At 39.6% G+C, this 18,665-nt stretch overlaps 1 protein-coding gene across 2 annotated transcripts in view; it reads right to left on the bottom strand.

Moving 5' to 3' along the window:
- Nucleotides 1–1,189: 1,189 nt before the first annotated feature.
- Nucleotides 1,190–18,665, bottom strand: part of LOC119408364 (complexin-1) — a 67,816-nt gene continuing 50,340 nt past the window's right edge. For both annotated transcript variants that reach the window (XM_037675165.1, XM_037675166.1), the window contains exons 3-4: nucleotides 9,037–9,212; nucleotides 1,190–3,344 (exon numbers count right to left, since the gene is read on the bottom strand). In XM_037675165.1, the coding sequence (XP_037531093.1) occupies nucleotides 3,150–3,344; nucleotides 9,037–9,212 (371 nt within the window). In that variant the 3' untranslated portion in view covers nucleotides 1,190–3,149. The remainder of the gene's footprint in view (nucleotides 3,345–9,036; nucleotides 9,213–18,665) is intronic.

An 18,665-nucleotide genomic window follows, 5' to 3' on the forward strand; every position in this document is an offset into this window, starting at 1 on the left:
ACAGCCAAGAAAGAATAAAAATAAATAATAAAACGCCACACTGAGTAATCTCCTCAACACTTACAGAACAGATAGACAGACACAAGAAGAGAGAAAAGTCAGACACTTACATTCAAGTCACATCAAAGTCTTATTTTTCTAAAAGTCAGGTTTGTCAGGCAGTTTATTAGACCTGTGGGTGCAGGAGTGACACTAAGTGACTTCAAAGTGGAGTCGTTTTTTTTTTCTTCACACTTAATCTTCTTAAAAACGCTCAACAGTGGGCAGTGGTCTAAATGTCACAAAAGTGCAATTGATTTGGCATCTTTAAGATGTTTTCATTGATACATTACCCAGTGAATGAGATGCCAAGGGTGATCGGATTTAAAGAGTTTGAAAAATACGCTCCGTTAGCTCGAAAACACTCGTGATATTTAAGGTGTTGTTGCTTGGCATCTTTTACAAGGGCAGTAACTGTAGCTTTCTATATATAAATATCAACATATTCTTGGATTAAACATGTATTTAACTCAAAAATAAAAACACGTGCAAGCTAGCTCGATTGATAGCACTGAAAATGATTGAGCAGTGATGCTAATTTTACACTTAGCGATGGTTGGTTATGGTTAGCATCTGGTAAAACTAGGAAACCTGAGAATTTAAACTGAAAATGAGCAGTTGGTTAAAATGAAAAAAAAAAAAAAAATATATATATATATATGGTTTTCTACCACCAGTGTTGTTCTTTGGTTTGATTAAATAACTGCACTATAATGATAAAAACAATTTTCTGCCGTAACTGTTCGGCAGCTAACGCATGGTTGGAGCTGCTAGCAAAGACGGTTTACAAACGCACTGAAGTCACAGGATGTTAAATAAATGGCTCTATAAACATCTTTTACTACAGTTCTAACTTTTATGTTTTCATATAAGCTGCACGATTACAAAACATGGAGCGAAAGCTAAATTTGTCATTGACGGCACGCACAAGTTCAGTAGTTCCCAACCCAGGTCCTTGAGGAACACCGTCCTGCATGCTTTACTTGCTTTGAGGCACCTGATTTGAGTGAACAGGTGATTAACAGGCTTCTGTAGAACTTAAGGAAGTAATTAAATCACAGAATCAGGCATGTTAGAGCAGGAAACAACTAAAACATGCAGGATGGTGTTCCGCAGGGACCAGGGTTGGGAACCACACAATTGTGCCCGATCCTGGTCCTCCAGAGCCACTATCCTGCATGTTTTAGTTGTTTCCCTGCTTTGACACACCTGACTTAAATTAATGATTGAATAACAGGCTTCTGCAAAACGTGAAGACACGCTGAAGAGCAGGGAAACGACTGCAGGATAGTGGCCGTCTGGGATCAGGTAGACAAATTAAACTGGGACTTTATAGGTGGTTTTAAAATTTGCAACTACAGCTGTGTGCACGTGGAACACGAAACCATTTCCAACAACGTAAATGAAACGTGGCCTGTCCCACTGGCTTTTAACGTTTTACGTGCGTTAACGTAACAATTATCAGTTTTCGAGTTATAACCGCAGGAACATTGGAAGTGATGCGTTTTGATGCACTGGTGTTGAAGGCAAAGAAGGCAGCGGCTGAGACCTGTTGCAGATGTTTTTCTGTAATTGTCGGTTAGTTACCTGCACAGGTCTGCTGGAATGTCTGAAACATCTGGAATGTTTAACGAGACACTGAAAGTAAGGAGGAATAACGACTCATTTCGAGAAAATCAGATTGGAACCTTATCTATATTTGTCATTTTAGGTGTTTGCCTCAATGTCTCAAGATTTCATGCAGAACTTCTCACAGCTCTATGATTTATAAATGGCAGTCTGTAACATCTGTAAACATTTTTCATGACATGAAACAAATTGTCCCACCTTCCCTCTTTTGACTACTTTAGTTAAACATGTCTGACCTACAAACGTGTAACTGCAGCTACAATAAGTGGACACGTTGGCGTCTTTTAACGTCGACAAACACATCAGGGAATAACTTTAAAACACACAACAATGAAGATTGTCTGTTATTGCTGATTTGGGACTATTAGTTAAACCAGACACAGGACAACTTCATTTTTGAACAATATATTGCACTATTGTCACTGTCTGTTCACATATAGTGTGTACACAACATAGTTGTGTTTGATTTTTTTTTTTACAATAATTAAAGAAAAAACTTGAAGATTAAACACAATTCAAAAATTGACCAGCCAGGTTTAAACCGCTTAAAATAAAATAAATTTAAACACCGGCTAACAAAACTAATGATGTTTCTCTTTTAAGCCACTTTAATAATTTTATCTTTAGCTTTACATTATGGAGAACAATTACTGTTTTCCCAATGGAAGAACATTTTAGTCCATTTCCTAATTTACATGTTGGATGTAAATAAATAAACACAGAGAACCATTTATTGCCTCAAAAACCAACGTTTTCTGCTTCATCTCAACACATGAAATGGGATCCATATAATCACGTTACTCCACAACCATTAACCGCATGCTTAAAAAGTAAATTACCAAAAAAGAAAAAGTCCAAATTTCTACGAAACTCCATCACTTTCAGGTTTACAGACGCTCTTTTGAACACACCTTCACTGGGAGTCAATGGGAACGTGATGAACGGGTGAATCCTCACAAGTGGGAACCAATAAAAATGTAAGGAATATTTATATACACTGTATGTATCAAATATTAGCAAGAACATAAAACGAACAAAATAAACACTAAAACGTTGAAATGATTTGAATAATTTCATAAAAGTTAAAAATATGGCTTATACTCTTAGTCATCTTGTTATATGTAATATTTCACTCATATATATAGTACTTTTTATCATTCTGAGGCTATTTACAAACAAAACGGGTGGATAACGGGCGACGGATATTTTGAAAGGACATTAGGTCGGTGGGATGCCGTACTTTTTAAAATCATCAGTTATCGGGACAAATACTATGCTCAGGATCTTAAAAAGTACGGATCGGATAATTTAGCACAAAGACAGAATCGTGGCACGCTGCGTGACTCCAGGACACGTCGACCGATGGGCCGGGGCAGGTGTGAGGAAAGGTGAGTGCACAGCGGATCGGGGCAGGACAGGCTGGTACAGCATTAATTTGATGGACGTTGTAAGAAGTTAAACACATTTTATCCCAAACTCTGTTACTTCTTATTAAACATATCCATTAGAGGCGCCGGGATGAACTTCATGACCGTGTCCACGATGCTCTCCTCCTCCTCTTCGTCGCCGCAGCCGGTGGGAACGGCCTTCTTCGGGCGGGTCAGGCTGCCCTCTGAGGCCTGCTCCATGGCAGCTGCTGCCTCGGCTTCTTTCTCCTCCTTCTTCTTAATGCCGTACTGCAAATAAATACATGAATAAAGAGCCAGAACTTAGAACACATCGATATTCATTCAACAAAAACTGAATCTGAATGAGGTCCACGCTGGTTTTGACCGACGATCCGCCTTTCAGAGGCTGCAACAAAAGCAACTAGATAAATTGCATTTCATGAAGGTGCTGAACCACCTCAACTGGCTTCTCTCAGTGTGGAGGAGATGAGTCTCCTGGAGAACTAAACTTCTCACCCTCTCTAAGGGAGCGTGCAGCCACCCTTCAGGGAAAACCGGTTTCAACCGCCTGTTTTCACCATCTCAAAGTTTTTGGTCACTACCAAACAACTACAACTACTGGGTTCACTACCCAGATCGTGACCATAGGTAAGAGTAGGAACGTGGACCGACTGGTAAACGGAGAGCTTTGCCTTACAGCTCAGCTCCCTCTTCACCACAATGGACCGGAACAGAGTGGAATACTGCAGTATTGCATACTCTTACACAATACTGTCTGTGGATCTCAAGCTCCATTTGTCTCTCAACTTGGTGAGGACAATCGACCCTCTCTGGGCTGGAAATTTCCCTTTTTTTTTTTTTTTTAAAGCATTGCACAGTCTGACCTTGGGGTGAACACGATGGAGCATCTGCTGGAAATAGTTCTGCCCGACTGATGGACAGCAGCCGATGATTTGTTAAGAGATCAGCGCTGAAATCTTTCCAGAAAACCGAGCATTTAAATAAAAAAATTTTTAAACTCACTGAAAACAGTTTTTGTTCCTCGGCTCAATCAGCCGCTTCTCCCCCAGTCAGCACCTTTCCAGCCAGCCTGCCACGCCCATCTACACCTGCTCCCCATTTTGTCCGTCACAGCTGCAGCCACTTCCCTCATCAGCTTCGGTACGTTCGGTTCCTTTCATGAGAACGTTTTATCGAGTCTCATAACTTTTCACCTTCATCTGCTGGTTTGGACTCTTGACATAAAAACAGGAACAAACTCTCAGGGATTGTCAGGATGTGCAATAAAACTGCTGGCACGGCCCTACAGGTGAGGTCAGTGGACAAGGCCAGGCTGATTCTGGCAGATCCTGATCATCCACTCCATGGTGAGTTTAGGTTGCTTCCATACGTAACACGAACAGACTGAAAAACTCATTCATCTCTGTAGCAATCAGGCTTCTCAACGAAGAGTGATGATCTCGCTACTCTTATTTTAATGTCTCTGTGTCTACTGACTGTGAAACAAATTGCCCCTTGGGGATAATAAAGATTCTTGAACTTGAACTCCTTAGCAACAACAAACCTTTGAGTTGTTTTTTCCTTTTTACTGGTTTGAAGTTCTCCGTTACCACTCAGATTGGTGCTCACGGTGACAACAGAGGTTTTGGTTTCAGGAAGCCCAACAGAACTGGACAGGAAGGATCAGGTTGAAGAGCACAGGAAGGTCAGAGGGCTGATTGACGGCCAACGAGGAGGCGGAGAGGAGGAGCATCATTCAGGCTCGGCTGTGACCTCTTTGCTGTTGTGCCAGACAGACGGTAATGGGATTCTGAAGCAATAAATAATTTAGGGCAAGACTCCCAGAATCCATTTCTGCCACATGTGTCTGTTCGGAGAATCGTCTGAGTTTAGACGAGTCGACGCCGAGCTCAATACCTAACCTGAAAAATATATTTAAATATGTTCTAATCTTAATTTGAATATGTAAAAACAGACTGGTTAAGAAAAAGTTCAGAACTTGGTGGTTTTTCTCTGTTTGAATGAACATTATTTGGCTTATTTTAGTCTAACAGTTTAAAATAAAACTTATCCTTTAAATATAAAATAAGATTTTGGGGATAAATTTGTTACATTGTTGTCTTGTAAAAAACATCAGAGGATAAGTCATTGAAATACAGTTAACCTGAAACTGAGCCCAGTTCCCATGGAGAGTTTTATTATACTTATTTTTGTTATACTGTATAATATAACAATTATCCCCAAATTAATCTAAACAGAAAACTAAACTCGTGAATAAATTGCACATTTTTGGATTATTATATGGCTCCTTGATATTATTCACACCAGACGGTTATATTCCTCTACAAATTTAATGTACAAATGTGAAAATAAAGAAGTAAAAAGGCCCATTTTCTCTGACTGAAAAGTCCAATTTCTAAGAAACAACCAAGCAAATTATTGTTTTTAAACATGTTGGTCCATTATTAGTATAAAAGGTAACAACTAGTGAAAAACAGATCATGTATAAACATTTAACTGTTAAATTTGAATATTTAGTGGCTTTAAATAAATTGTTCAATGGTCCTTTATCAGCAACAATGAGAGATCTTTAAATGTTGGCATGGATTTTGCTTTTTTTAATAACCTTTAAAAAAATAAAATAATAAAATCAACACTAAATCATACGCTTGATAAATGTACACACTGTTGTATTGAGCGTATTGTGTGAAGACGTATGCAGCATTTGTGATCCATTTTTCAGCGTGATTCTCGTCCTGCAGTTTTCGATCTATTTCAACAAATCATAAATCAAGAACGTTCAGCTCTTTCAGGACCATCCTGCTATGACTTTTGTTATTGGTGCAATTTTAGCTTTTTGAAATATTTAGCCTTTTCTGCCATTTTCTTCTCATAGAAAATGAATGGATCTCATTTTACATCCTTCAGATCTTTAGATCTGTTTACAAACTTTACTGCTCCTTTCACATTTTGTTCTGGTTCAGCTTATTTCAGCTTCCTTGTGCAATTTTCAACTTTTTGTTTGGTATTTTCAGCTAATTTCAGCTAGGATTTTTTTTCAGCTGTTTTGTGCTCCTTTCAGATTCTTTCTGCTTACAACATTTTTGTGCTTCTTCTAACTTCTTTCTGCTAAGTTCAGCTTGTTATGCTCCTTTCAGCTCATTTCTGCTATTTCAGCTACTATTTAGCTGTTTGTGCTAATTTAAGCTTTCAGCTAATTCCACATTTTTGCACTTATTTAAACTTTTTTCAGTCTAATTTAGCAAAAAAGTGCTCTCTCCATTTTCTTCTTGTAATTTTAGCTTCTTTCTGCTTTTTAAGCTACTTTTCAGCTGTTTTTGCTAATTTCAGCATATTTCAGATAATTTCCACGTTCATGTGCTCATTTCTGCTTCTTTCAGCGAACATGTTCTTTCTGCTTTCTTCTGGTAATTTAAGCTCGTTCTAAAATTTCAGCTAGCTTTTTAAGAACATTTTTAGCTAATTTCAGCTGTTTTCAGATAAATTCAAGTTTTTATTGGTATTTTCTGCAACTTTCAATTAATTATGTTTATCTTCTTTCTGCTAAGGTCAGCTTGTTATGCTCCTTGCAGATTTTTTCTGATTAGTTTGTTATATCAGCTAGTATTTAGCTGTTTTAATGCAAACTTTAGCTTTTTCAGCTATTTCCACATTTTTTAGTTCATTTCCGTTCTTTCCACTTCCTTCTTGTAGGTTAAGCTTCTGTTTTTTCAGCTACTTTTTAGCTGTTTTTTGCTAATTTCCACAATTTTTAGCTAATCTCCTCATTTTTGTGCCCATTTCTTCTTATTTAAACCTAATTCAGCAAATATCTGTTCTTTCTGCTTTTTCTGCCAACTTAGGCTTGTTTAATTTCAGCTACATTTCAGCATGTTTTTAGCTAAATTCAGCTGTTTTTCAGCAAGTTCTTCAGCAATAAGTATTCACACTGTATTTTTGCAGGAAATGCAGTTTCTCTAGTTTATCTTTGATATATCAATATTCCCACTCAAGACAAAATTTAAGCATTTATGAAGGAATTCTTTCTCACAAACGATGCCAGTAAATGCTCCTACAGTGAATGTTTATTTGCTTTTGTTGTTGTTTTTATTACGCCTCCTCCGGTCTGTCCTCCTCAGCCTCCCTCTCGCTCTCGTTCTGCAGCAACGAACCCTTTCATCAGCTGAAGAGAAGAGCGTCACGCTCCGTCAGCGCCGCTCCTCTTGTTCTAATCAAACCCTTCCCACAGAGCTGCTGTCGTGCTTCTTCTGCTCTGGTTTCTTCTGTCGACTGGAAGTAAACTTCAGAGTTGATTCCCCAACTTCCCCAAAATTAATTTACAGGAACTTCACAAAGAAAAGTTTTAAACTCTATGGATTTATGTCAGATATAATATTTGCGCTCTACATGTATCCAGAAGGTAAAGTAATCCCCGGGTGTGAACAGTCGGAGAGAGACGGCGGCTCCAAAGAGACGAGGTGAAGTTCTTCACTTCTAAGAAACGATGACTAAAGGCTGCGAGGACGAGAGTCGACAGACGTGGAGTCATTCTGGAGAGGCAGTGAAGAAAAAGTCAGAGCTAAAATCAGGAAATAATCTGTGACGAGATATTCCAAACGCTAACGGGAAAATTACTGAATTGAGTTTTAAACCGGTGGCACGCCAATGTCCTCTGTCGCTGAAGGATATTTATTGTGAATGTTTAAGATGAGGACGGGAAATGAACAGGGAATTAATCCATCCATCATCTTTACCCACTTCTTCCTTTTGGGGTCATGGGGGTCACTGGTGCCCATGTCCAGTCGTCACTGTGTGAGAGGTGGAGGACACCCTGGACAGGTCTCAAGTCCATCACATGGACACAGAGACAAACGAGACAACCGTTCCCTCTTTCCCTCACACCTAGAGACAATTTAGAGTTACCAATCAGCCTAACATGCATGTTTTTAGTCTGTGAACCGGAGTACCCAAAGAAAACACACGAGCAAAGGGAGAACATGACTCCACCCAGAAAGGCCCCCGGCTGGGATTTAATCCGGCAACCTTCTCACTGAGAGGCAACAGCTCTACCAACTGAACCAGCGTGACACACCTTAATGTTTCTGCTGCAAGGTATTCAAGTGGGTGGGAGTTGCACTGTGGAGAAGAACAGAGGTAGTTTAAATTTTTTAATTTTTTTTATTTTTGCTGGACAAAGATGAATCCTGGTGAGTGGAGGGGGACATTTTATCCAAAACCAGGAGCAACGGCATGGCCAGGGTTGTGGCCAAATCGATCTTTGCCACTCCAACAGTTTCAGGAAACTACTTTTTAAGCAATACAAAAACAAGAATGCAAAGTTTCCTCATAAGACCGACAGTCCAATTCCTCTCTTCGCTCCATGACGGGGCACCACAAAAGGTGTAGGAAATAAATACACAAATATACAACCGGTACTCAAAACTAGTAAGAAATGATGTATTTTGATCGCTACTGTAGCGTTAAAAATAGTTAAAATTTTCAATAATAATAATAATAAAAAAGCACTTTAAAACAAAAGCTCAAGATGCAGGAGATCAAAGGAAGCCAAATAAATCACAGTTGTGTATTTAGTTTTATTGCTACCAGGGTGCAGAAACAAATGGGTAAATGTCCGACAGGGAAGGAGCTTATAATCTTCAACAACATGAACAAATTTATTCTTTAACCTCCTCAGGTCAGCTCCTCTGTTTCACCTGCCTCAGCTGCAGCCACTCCACTCATCAGCCTCACTCCTTTTAGTCCTTCAGTTTTCCCTCCTTCCCCCCGAGGGACCCTGGCTCTCGTGCTACGTCCGGTCCTCTTTATGACCATTCCTAAATTGTTTTAGTCGTGATTTTTTTTCTTCCATTATTTTTTAAATAAAGTAAGCTCCTGAAATAAGTCTGCATCCCCTACAACTGATTTAATGCATTATTTTAATAATTAGGGGGAACAGAGTTAAGTGTTGAAATGTCCTTACCTTGTCTCTTATGCCCTGTCGGATGTTTTCTCTCTCTGCCTCCATCCTTGCATATTTGGCCTTCCTCTCCTCCTCCTGTTGCCTCAGTGCTTCTTGCCTCTCCTCCTCCTTCTTGGCAGCATCGGGGTCCTTCTCCTCCTCTCCACCAAGCATCTTCCCCATATCTTTGGTGGCTCCTGTTGGAAGGTGGCAACAAAACAAAGTCAGACATTTTAATGCACGACGCCGGACATAATGTTGTTCGGTTATTTCTGCTGCTCCACATTTAATACGTGCAGCGATGCATCTACGATTTGAAGAACTGAATGGATGCTGCTTTGCATTTTAATTTGGAGGTCAGTGAAAGAGCGGCGCCGCCCCTCCATGACAGCAGCAAAGACAAAAGTCTGTGACAACGGAAGAAACCAGTGCTATGATCAACGTCAGCAATTCTCACAATTGCTTTTGTGCTGCCGCTTCTGTGTTGTGGTTCCTCCGATATGATCTTCATGCAAAATGTCCACTTGGACCACGAGTCAAGATTTGAGAACAAAAGGCAACAAACATAAATATTCTCTCGTCACGCCAATACAAATGTAAAATTTTTAAAAATCTGAGTGAGATGAGCTCTCTGATGATGATGATGCTTTGATGAAGAGATGCTGGAACACGATCAGTTAATTGCTCAACAAGTTTCGGCCCATTAAGAAGTCTGCAGGCACAGAAACACCCAAACCCAACCTCACAACCACTTCTGTCTGCAGAGACTTTGGTTTCTTCTCGTTCAGTCCCAACACCAGTTAGTCTCATGTTGTTGACCCTGCAGTGAGGGAACCTCAGTTTGTACGACCTCCACGTGAGGGGGCGCAGAGAAACAGTGCACACATGTAACAGAAAAACACTGAAGGCTGAAATAAAAACACTAACTGCCGGACTTTTGGTCTAAAGTATCCTCGTACTCCTTTAAGATAAGACAAATGGCTTTATTCTTTTTGACACAAACTTTACTTGACAGATAAATGCTGTAAATGTATTTTAAGCGTTTTATTACGGTGGCCCTAAGGTGAAAATGAACAACATTTAAAAAAAACAGAATTACGTTTGAAAAAACGCTACAAAACACAGCATTTGAAAAAAACTGAATCACATTTAAAAAAAGTGAATCACATTTGAAAAACACTACAAAAACACATTTGAAAAAAATGGAACTAGGTAAAAAAACGGAATCACATTAGAAAAAACAACAAAAACGCAACAACGTTTAAAAAAAAAACGGAATCACATTTGAAAAAAACTGGATCACATTTGAAAAACACTACAAAAACACATTTGAAAAAGACAGAACTAAGTAAAAAAAAAAAAAAAACGGAATCATGTTGGAAAAAAACACTACAAAAACACATTTGAAAAAAAACGGAACTAGATAAAAAAACGGAATCACATTGGAAAAAACAACAAACACAACAACATTTTTTAAAAATGGAATCGCATTAGAAAAACACAACAAAAACACAACATTATTAAAAAACGGAATCACATTTGAAAAAAATAGAATCACATTAGAAAAAACAATTAAATTAAACCAAAGTGGAAGTGGCCAAAGCGGAAGTGGCCGGAATCACATTTGAAAAAAACAAAACAACATTAGAATAAACAGAAATGTACGTAATTTTTGAATGATTTTGTTCAAATGCGATTCCATTTTTTTCAAACGTTGTTCATTTACACATCAGGGCCACCGTAGGATAAGTCTTTAACTTCAGTTTTGAGACTCGAGGAATTTTTCCTGGCCAGCCAAGCTAACAGTTTCACAGATCGTCTTTTTGTCCCTCATCATTGAGCCAAAGGAGGATGTGGAAATACTTCCTGTCTGTCCGTGCATATTGTGAGCACGATAAATAACAACTTCCAGGTGTGTGGTTGCATCTAGGTGTGTGAAACGTTTCCTTTTGAAATTTGGGTTATCACGACAATCAAGCAAACTGCCAAGAAGTAACTAAAGTTCACAGATCTTAGCTGTTCAGAGCAGTGACTCAAACTGAAAGTTCTGACCACCGCTGTCCTTCAGTCCAGCCCAATCTAAAAGCAGAGATGTTCAAACAGAACTCTGCAGAGAGGAGCGCTGAGCGTCGAGCTGCTCTTTGCGCTCCGAGTCTTCCTCCTCTGGAGACGTTGGCTCTTCTTCCCGGCTCGGTGGTTGGAAACGAGCTCTGAAAGTGGTCGGATGAAACCTGAAACCCTGGACTCTGTGCTCACTTCCACAGGAAACAATAATTACAACGAGAACTGGACCTCCTGGAGAACTCCGAGTAAATCTAACATTCCCCCGGCTCCCACCCTGCCCTCAGTTCGGCACACTTCCTGTTTTTATTAGGACCTTTTGTCTCCAACCTGCTGGGAAGCTCTCAGAGGAAAAACCTGAAGGTAGAGCCATCTGGTTCATGAGAACGTTCTAACCCCGAGCTTCCCTCTGAAGCCTGAGCCAGCCACGTGGTACCAGAACAAGCCCCGGATTTATGCAAATCCATTCCACTCTTTAAGAGTAATTCTTTAGTGAGTCAGACGGGGAACATCTCGGTCTGTTAATAATGTATTACTTTGTTCACGTAGTGCCAGAAATCTGCCTGCCAAAACAAATAGACTGTTTTTTTATTGTCAGGTGTATTTGATTGAAATAAGATGGGTCCAACTGGACTCATAGCAGCAACGATGCAGTACTTTTTGTCATTTCATTCTTTTTATCGTGCTTATTCTTCAATATCATTCTTTTTCCTATTTTTTCTTTGGAATGTATATATTTTTTGGTTGTAAAGACTTGCAGAAAAGATTTTTAGGAATGTTTGTGCTCGAAACATGGTCCACTCGGTCCTGAGTCACTAAGATGTTGCATCGTTTCTTCGGCGCTGTCCAGGATTATTCAGGTAGGCCTCCATAAACCCAAACAATCTGAGTTTACTCAGTTCACCTGGGTCCTCTCAGCTCTAATCAATTTATTTATGATTATTAATAAAGAGCAGGAACATTTTAGATCTTTATCTGTAAAAGCATTTAAACTCAAAAGAGAGAAACCTGCACAACTTTAAAAAAAAAAAAAATAAATCCCTGAATGTGTAAACCTTTAATTATGTTAAAGTTGACGTTCTTTTATTCTCCGCTCATTTGAAACACATTCCAGGAGCAGACGATGTGACAGAAGTCCATTATTTTGTTAAAGAAGCGCCGCTGGTCATCCAGGAAGTGATGCGGCCTCGTTTTTTCTTCTGCTGCTGTATTCTCATTATTCTTTAGCAACAACCTGCTTTCCATGCACCGAGAAACGCTGGATCCATTATTCAGAACCTGTTTCTGTGCAGACATGGAGACTGCAGCATCTAAACAACTCTTAAATATTCTGCCTCCGCATGCTTCGCCCGAGGACAAAGAACACGGAATGGGACGGTAAGCCTCCTCTGTCTTGGTTTGTGGCAGCTTGAGGAGCTTCACCAAACTGTTCACAGAAAGAGTTGGTCCTTCATCACCTCAAGGGGAATATTCTTCTGCTTCTTAACTGAACGGAGAAACTCCGTCCAGCTATCCGTTTTATTTACCCACTTTTCTGGGTACTGGGGAGCTGGTGTCTATCTCCAGCTGTCATTGTGAGAGAGGCGGGGGACAACCTGGACAGGGACACAGAGACAACGTCTCACTCTCCCCTACAGACAATTTTAAAGTTGCCAATCATTCTAACATAAATGTTTTTTTTTTTCTGAGGGATGAAACTGGAGTACCCGGATGAACGGGCCAAACGTAAACTCCACCCAGAAAGACCGGGAACCGATCCTACGACCTCCTCACTGTGCGTCGACACGCTCTGCACCACCGTGCCCTTGAACCCTTGAAATGAGAGCTTGTCTGCTCCTACAAATCAGAACACAGTCCTGTCTGCTCACACGTCTCACTGCTGCAACACAGAAACCGAACCGTGAATATATCCAGAGACATAAAATCAGTTTACACTGCGGGCGCCATGCAACAGGTCTACTTTTCAATATGCACGTAAAGGTGAAGACTCGTGTGCTTTGACGACATCACGACCAGACTTGTGTTATTTTAAACTCCTCTCCGGTGTTCTTCGGTTCACTGAGTGGTCGGGGCCCGTCTTGTGTAGTTTGGTTGTTTATCAGAACAGATCCAACGGTGAGGGTTTTTAAAGTCTTGGACCACTTCGTCTCACAAATGTTCACCTCGGAGCAGTTCGCTTGGAACAACGAACAAGATGGTCCCATAAAGCGGGCTGAGTGGGAACCGGCTTGGGCAGGCCCTTAACTGGTGCAGAACCAGTGAGAGTAGAGAGTGTCAAAGTCTCATTAGTTTATACATCTAAGGCCTCGAATCCATTTATTAGAGTCAAAATGCACCACAGGGCGCATTAAATGAAAAGTGAATAGATTTCACTGGTTCGGACTCAAGAACCAAACCTGTTTTCATGACTCGAGCATCAAACTCTTAGAAACAGCTGCGTGTGCTGAACTCACTGCAGCTTTAAAGGAAATTTTTAGGTCAGCCGAAGCCTCGGGGCTAATTTTGTAGTCGGAAAAGGCTTAGAGGGAAGAAGCGTGGAAATGAAAGAGGGATCAAGAAAGAGGCTGGAAGTTCTGGATGGCCGGGTCAAGAGGTGGATTAGACTCAGAGTAGTTCCATAAAGACCGGCGTGAAATTTAAAGTGTGTGTGAAAGCATGGGGGGGGGGGGGGGGCCTTCAGGAGCAGCTCCGCACAACGAGAACTGCATGCACGGCCTCGTTTTCTCCATGTGGTACCCGACCGTGCGGGTCAAACACACCGCCATGTTCCAGCTGCTGAGAGGAGACGAGTCCTGCAGGTGCAGGCGACCTCAGAGCTGCTGAGTTTCAGCTGAAACGTCTCAAAAAGATCAGGCCGCTGAGGAAAAACAAGGTAAACTGGGCTAAACCAAAACTAATAAATCAATAAAGATGGGATTAAATAAAAAGAGGAATTACCAGTAGATTATTTTCCAATACAGCACATCAAAGATTAAAACTAATAATGTTTTATAAGCAATGAAAACTGGAGAAACTGCATTTTCTGTTAAAGGAAATATAAAAGCAGCAAAATGCCAGCTAAAAGTGTTAAAAAGCAAAGGCTATTTAAAATGAAGAAAAAGCTAAATAAAATTGGGAAAATGCTAGCTAAAGGTAACAAATGCTAAGCTAGATGCTAAAAAATGTCAAAGCTAGTTAGAAACTCGATTTTGCTAAAAAGCTGAATCTGAGTTGTTAAAAGGAAAAAAAAGCTGAACTCCAGTAAAAGATCAAGGAAAACATGAGCTAAAAAAGATAAAAGAAGCAAAATACAAGCTAAAAAGGGCTAAATAGTGCCTAGAACCCAAAAGATGAGCTAAAATCAAAGCAGTAACATAAAACATAAATGCTAAAAAAGCTAATAGTACCTAAATTTCAAAAGACTAGCTGAAAGCTATAAAAACAAAATACAAGCTAAGAGCTAAAAAAAATGGCTAAATACTAAGTAGAAGCCGAAAGTACCAAAAAGAATGTCTAAAGAAAGCAAAATACAAGCTAAAGCTATAAAAGCTAAATAGTACATAGATGCCAAAAGATTAAAAGCAGTAACATACAAGATAAACACTAAAATGTACCTAAGCCAAAAGTACTGAAAGCCTAACCAAATCTAAAAGAATAATAATACAAGCTAAAAACAGTACTATACAAGAAAATCTAAAAAAATAAAAAGCTAAATAGTACCAAAATGCTAAAAGACTGGCTAACAGTTAAAAGTAAAATAAAAGGTAAATGCTAAAAAGGCTAAACAGTATTTACCTAGAAGTTAAAAGTAGTTAGAAGGCTAGCTGAAAACGGCACCGAAAGCTAAAAATATCCAAATGTTTAGCTAAAAGCTGCAGATAAAACCAGAGCCAGCAGCTGAAGCAGATTTCAGAGAACAATGTTTATGAAGGAATTTCAGAGTTTAATGATGTTTTATGGAGACGGTATTTGTGAAAAAAGTAAAATATTTGAAAAGGTATAAACATTACATAAACCAAATGTCATAGCACCCATCTCCTGCATGAGCTGAATGTTTTAATAAATAAGCTGAAATGCCACAAAGTCTGCAGGACAACAGCAGCGGTAATGCTGAATTAGCGTTTACTCATTAAACACTGAAGGAGAAAAATGTGCAAAGCCTTATGGAGAATACTAAAAGTGAAACAGGATAAGTGCACATTTTTATTCTAGTGATGGAAAGATGAAGCGAGAGTCAAAAATGAGAAGGAAGGAGGAGAAGGGGAGAAAACTAAAACTAAAAGGCTTTTATTAGAACGAGAGTGGCTGACTGTGCAGAAAAACAAGTGATGGTGAGAGGACGGGCACAGCAGGACCAGCTCAGAGACTCTGTGCCCCCCCCATCTGTCACCAGTCCTCAGCAGGTCTCTGCCTCAACCCCCTCGGACCACAACACGCAGCGCAGACAGTCTTCATCGACCTCCCGCCCTGGGCCGGGCATGAGGGCGGCCCCAACGCCCAGTGGAGAGACCACCGAGGGACAGTGTGGGCAGTTTGACTCAGTTTGAGAGGAAGTACACTGAAAATATTCTTTTTTTAGCGCCCTCAACCAAATAAGTCATATATTTGCTCTTATATCACAGATTATGACCATAACAACTGAAAGATCTTTGGATTTCTCATTTTGAACCACTTGCCTCGTAGCATCATCGGCTAATTTCAACAACAGCTAGTTTTTTTCTTATTAATCGCCTCTTACAGGAAAACAAAAAAAACAAACAAAAAAAAACCCTGTAATGTCACTTTGATTGATATGTGCTGCTGATCTCATGCTGCTGTATTCATTCGTACTGATCTGCTCACACAGACTCATGTTCGTGTTGTTCGGCGTATTGCTTTGCACCATTAGTGTTTAGCGTATTTCTTAGTTTATATCTTAGATCCTTATTACTGTTTCCTTTTACAATTTATATTTTTTTCTATTGTTGGATGCAACTGGAACCCTGTGTACACAATTTCTTTCCACCTTATGTACCACATGTGATGCAAATGATAAAACCTACTTGAACTTTAGCCTGCTCTGCCCTCCTTTTTAACGTGGCTTATTCTGGAGCAGGGAATAATTTGAGCTGGATCCTGGTAACTCTCAGGCTTACTAATAAAGTTATGAACAAACATGACTGACTTGAACGAATAAAGCTTAGATTTGATATGCAATTTGAAAATAATTACATAAACACTAATTTTAAACATAACAGCCACTTACAAACTTCTTAATGTCACATAAAAGCAGCCCCTTCAAGTAAGCATTTGTGCTTCTACCTTTAAAAAAAATCTCTGACCCTAAAAGTACAAAGTCAGAGGCAATATGATTAAAAACACAAAACTATAATTAATCAGCACAACTAAATTGCAAATCAGCTTCATATTTAAGTGGGCCCTTAAGAAAGTTTTGATTATATATTAAAAAACAAGAGAAATGTTTGATGGGTAATCACATTATGTATGTCATGTATCAAAACAACGGCACCAACTTGTCAAAAAAACAGACCAATTTACTTTCATTAAAAAAAAAAAAAGTCCTCATTGTACAACTAAACACCTGAGAATTGAAGCACATGAAGTGGCAATGGAAATAGTACTGGAGCAGGTGTCGGGATGCATGAGAGAAGTGGTGCGTGCTCTATTCACACAGGGAGAGCTGTTGGTCAGACCACTACTTGTTGCTCTCTAAAATAGTTATTTAATCAAGTGCTTACAAATGGAGGTAAATGTAGATGTTTAACAACCCAATAAAATACACCAGAATGCAGGAAATGGCATCTACTTTATTCAAAATTATCTGGGGGAGGACCCCCAGAGTCCCCCTCCACTATTTGCGTTCCGGCATAGTTTGGTTTACAAATTAAGCACTGTTAAATGAAACGTGACACTGAAGTGCACCAAAGTGTAAGTGTTGAAAACATGATAAAAATAATATTTAAAAGAAATCCTGCCGACTTCTTAAAGTTAAAGTAGAAATCACGGCTCCAATGTGATGCTTTTTGTGATCCGCCGCTGTTTTTTTTACTTCCCACACGAGGTTTTCTCAGTGGCCCACCTTCAAGAGATCTTTTGTTAAAGCGGCACTGAGTCACTTTTCACGCTGAGCTCTTCATGCTCGCCCTGATTATTTACTGCTAGGGTTTTTTTGGAACGCGGCTGTCCTTGGAGAGCCCAAACAACACGTTGGGCAAGAAAAACGAAAAAACCCAACAACAACTGAACCTGAAGACTGTTCGGTGTGGAGTACAGCCGTCTGAACAGAAGAAAAAAGGTTCTTTGATTGTTGGATGGTGCTCCGGTAAATCTCAACTGACCCCACTCAAGATGCTAGGCTCTTTTATTTTTCTTTTCATAACTTTTTGCTCAAAAGAAAACCCATCGCAAAGCAGAAAAGATGACCGTGTTGGTGTCAAAAAAAGCTAAATACTGTGAAATGTGGTGCTGGAGAAAACTGATAAGATAAACAAACACAATAAATTCACTGAGCAGGATAAATGTATCTGTATGGCTAAAAATACGCACTTATTCACACTATATGGCAAATTCTTATATTTACGCAATTAACTAAATGAAATACCCTCAGAGCCGTTAGACTGCATTCATACTTGAACTCACTCTCACATTCAAAGTCTTTGCTGAGAATGACTCTCAGCTACTACCACATCGGTTTTGAGCTTAATCTCTGCAAAACTGACTGCGTTAGACATTTCTACGATGAATGTTAATTAGTTTCGGCAGCCATCTTGAATCAACTTGACTCTAAAAGTTAACGAGTTGTAGATGAATACACAAAGATTCATTAGAATCCGTCCACTGGCTCAGATATTGTGCTAACAAACAAACAAGGTTGACATCAGTCAAAGCTGCAGCTTTCAAGAAAAGTCTTGTACAATGTGTCGTGCTCTGAGAATGTGTTGGGAATGGCTCTCAGCAACTACCAACACAAATCTTAGCTTAATATCTGTAAGGTTGTATTGTGTCAGGTGAGGTTCATTAGCTGAGGCAGCCATCTTGAAATGGCTTGGCTCCAAATGTTAATAAGTTGTAGGTGTACTTTCAATGTTTCTTTCCTAAAGATTTAATTAAGAACTCAGTTTTTCATGATATTTTGCCAACAGAGTGGTCTGTTCATGCTCAAAGTGTCAGTTGGGGATGACTCAGCTGCCATCAGAGTTATAGGCAGGTGGTTTAGGTCAGTTGGCTGTAGCAGCCATCTTGAATCAGGTTAAATATTAAAGTTAATTGGCTAAGTCCGTCCATCCATTTTCTTCACCCTGTTCTCCTTCTCCAGGGAGCTGGTGCAAATTAAAGTCTATTTCATTAAATCTTAAGTGGTTCATGAGCTATTTTGCTAACAGACAATGATGTCCATCGGCTGTGATTCAGTCTGTTTATTGTTTTCTCAGAAATTTTCTATTGTCGATCTTCACACCCCGGTTCTGCCCCACTCACTCGCCATGGTTTACTGTTGTCAATTTGCTCAGGTCTCTCAACTCGTCTCATCAGCTCCAGTCCTTAAAAGTCTTCAGTCTTCAGCATACCTTCAGTCTGGCAGCATGCTTCCTTCTTAGAGTCCTCCAGTCTTC

This window comes from Nematolebias whitei, chromosome 4, assembly GCF_014905685.2.
Source record: "Nematolebias whitei isolate Nwh7 chromosome 4, NemWhi1, whole genome shotgun sequence".
NCBI lineage: Eukaryota > Metazoa > Chordata > Actinopteri > Cyprinodontiformes > Rivulidae > Nematolebias > Nematolebias whitei.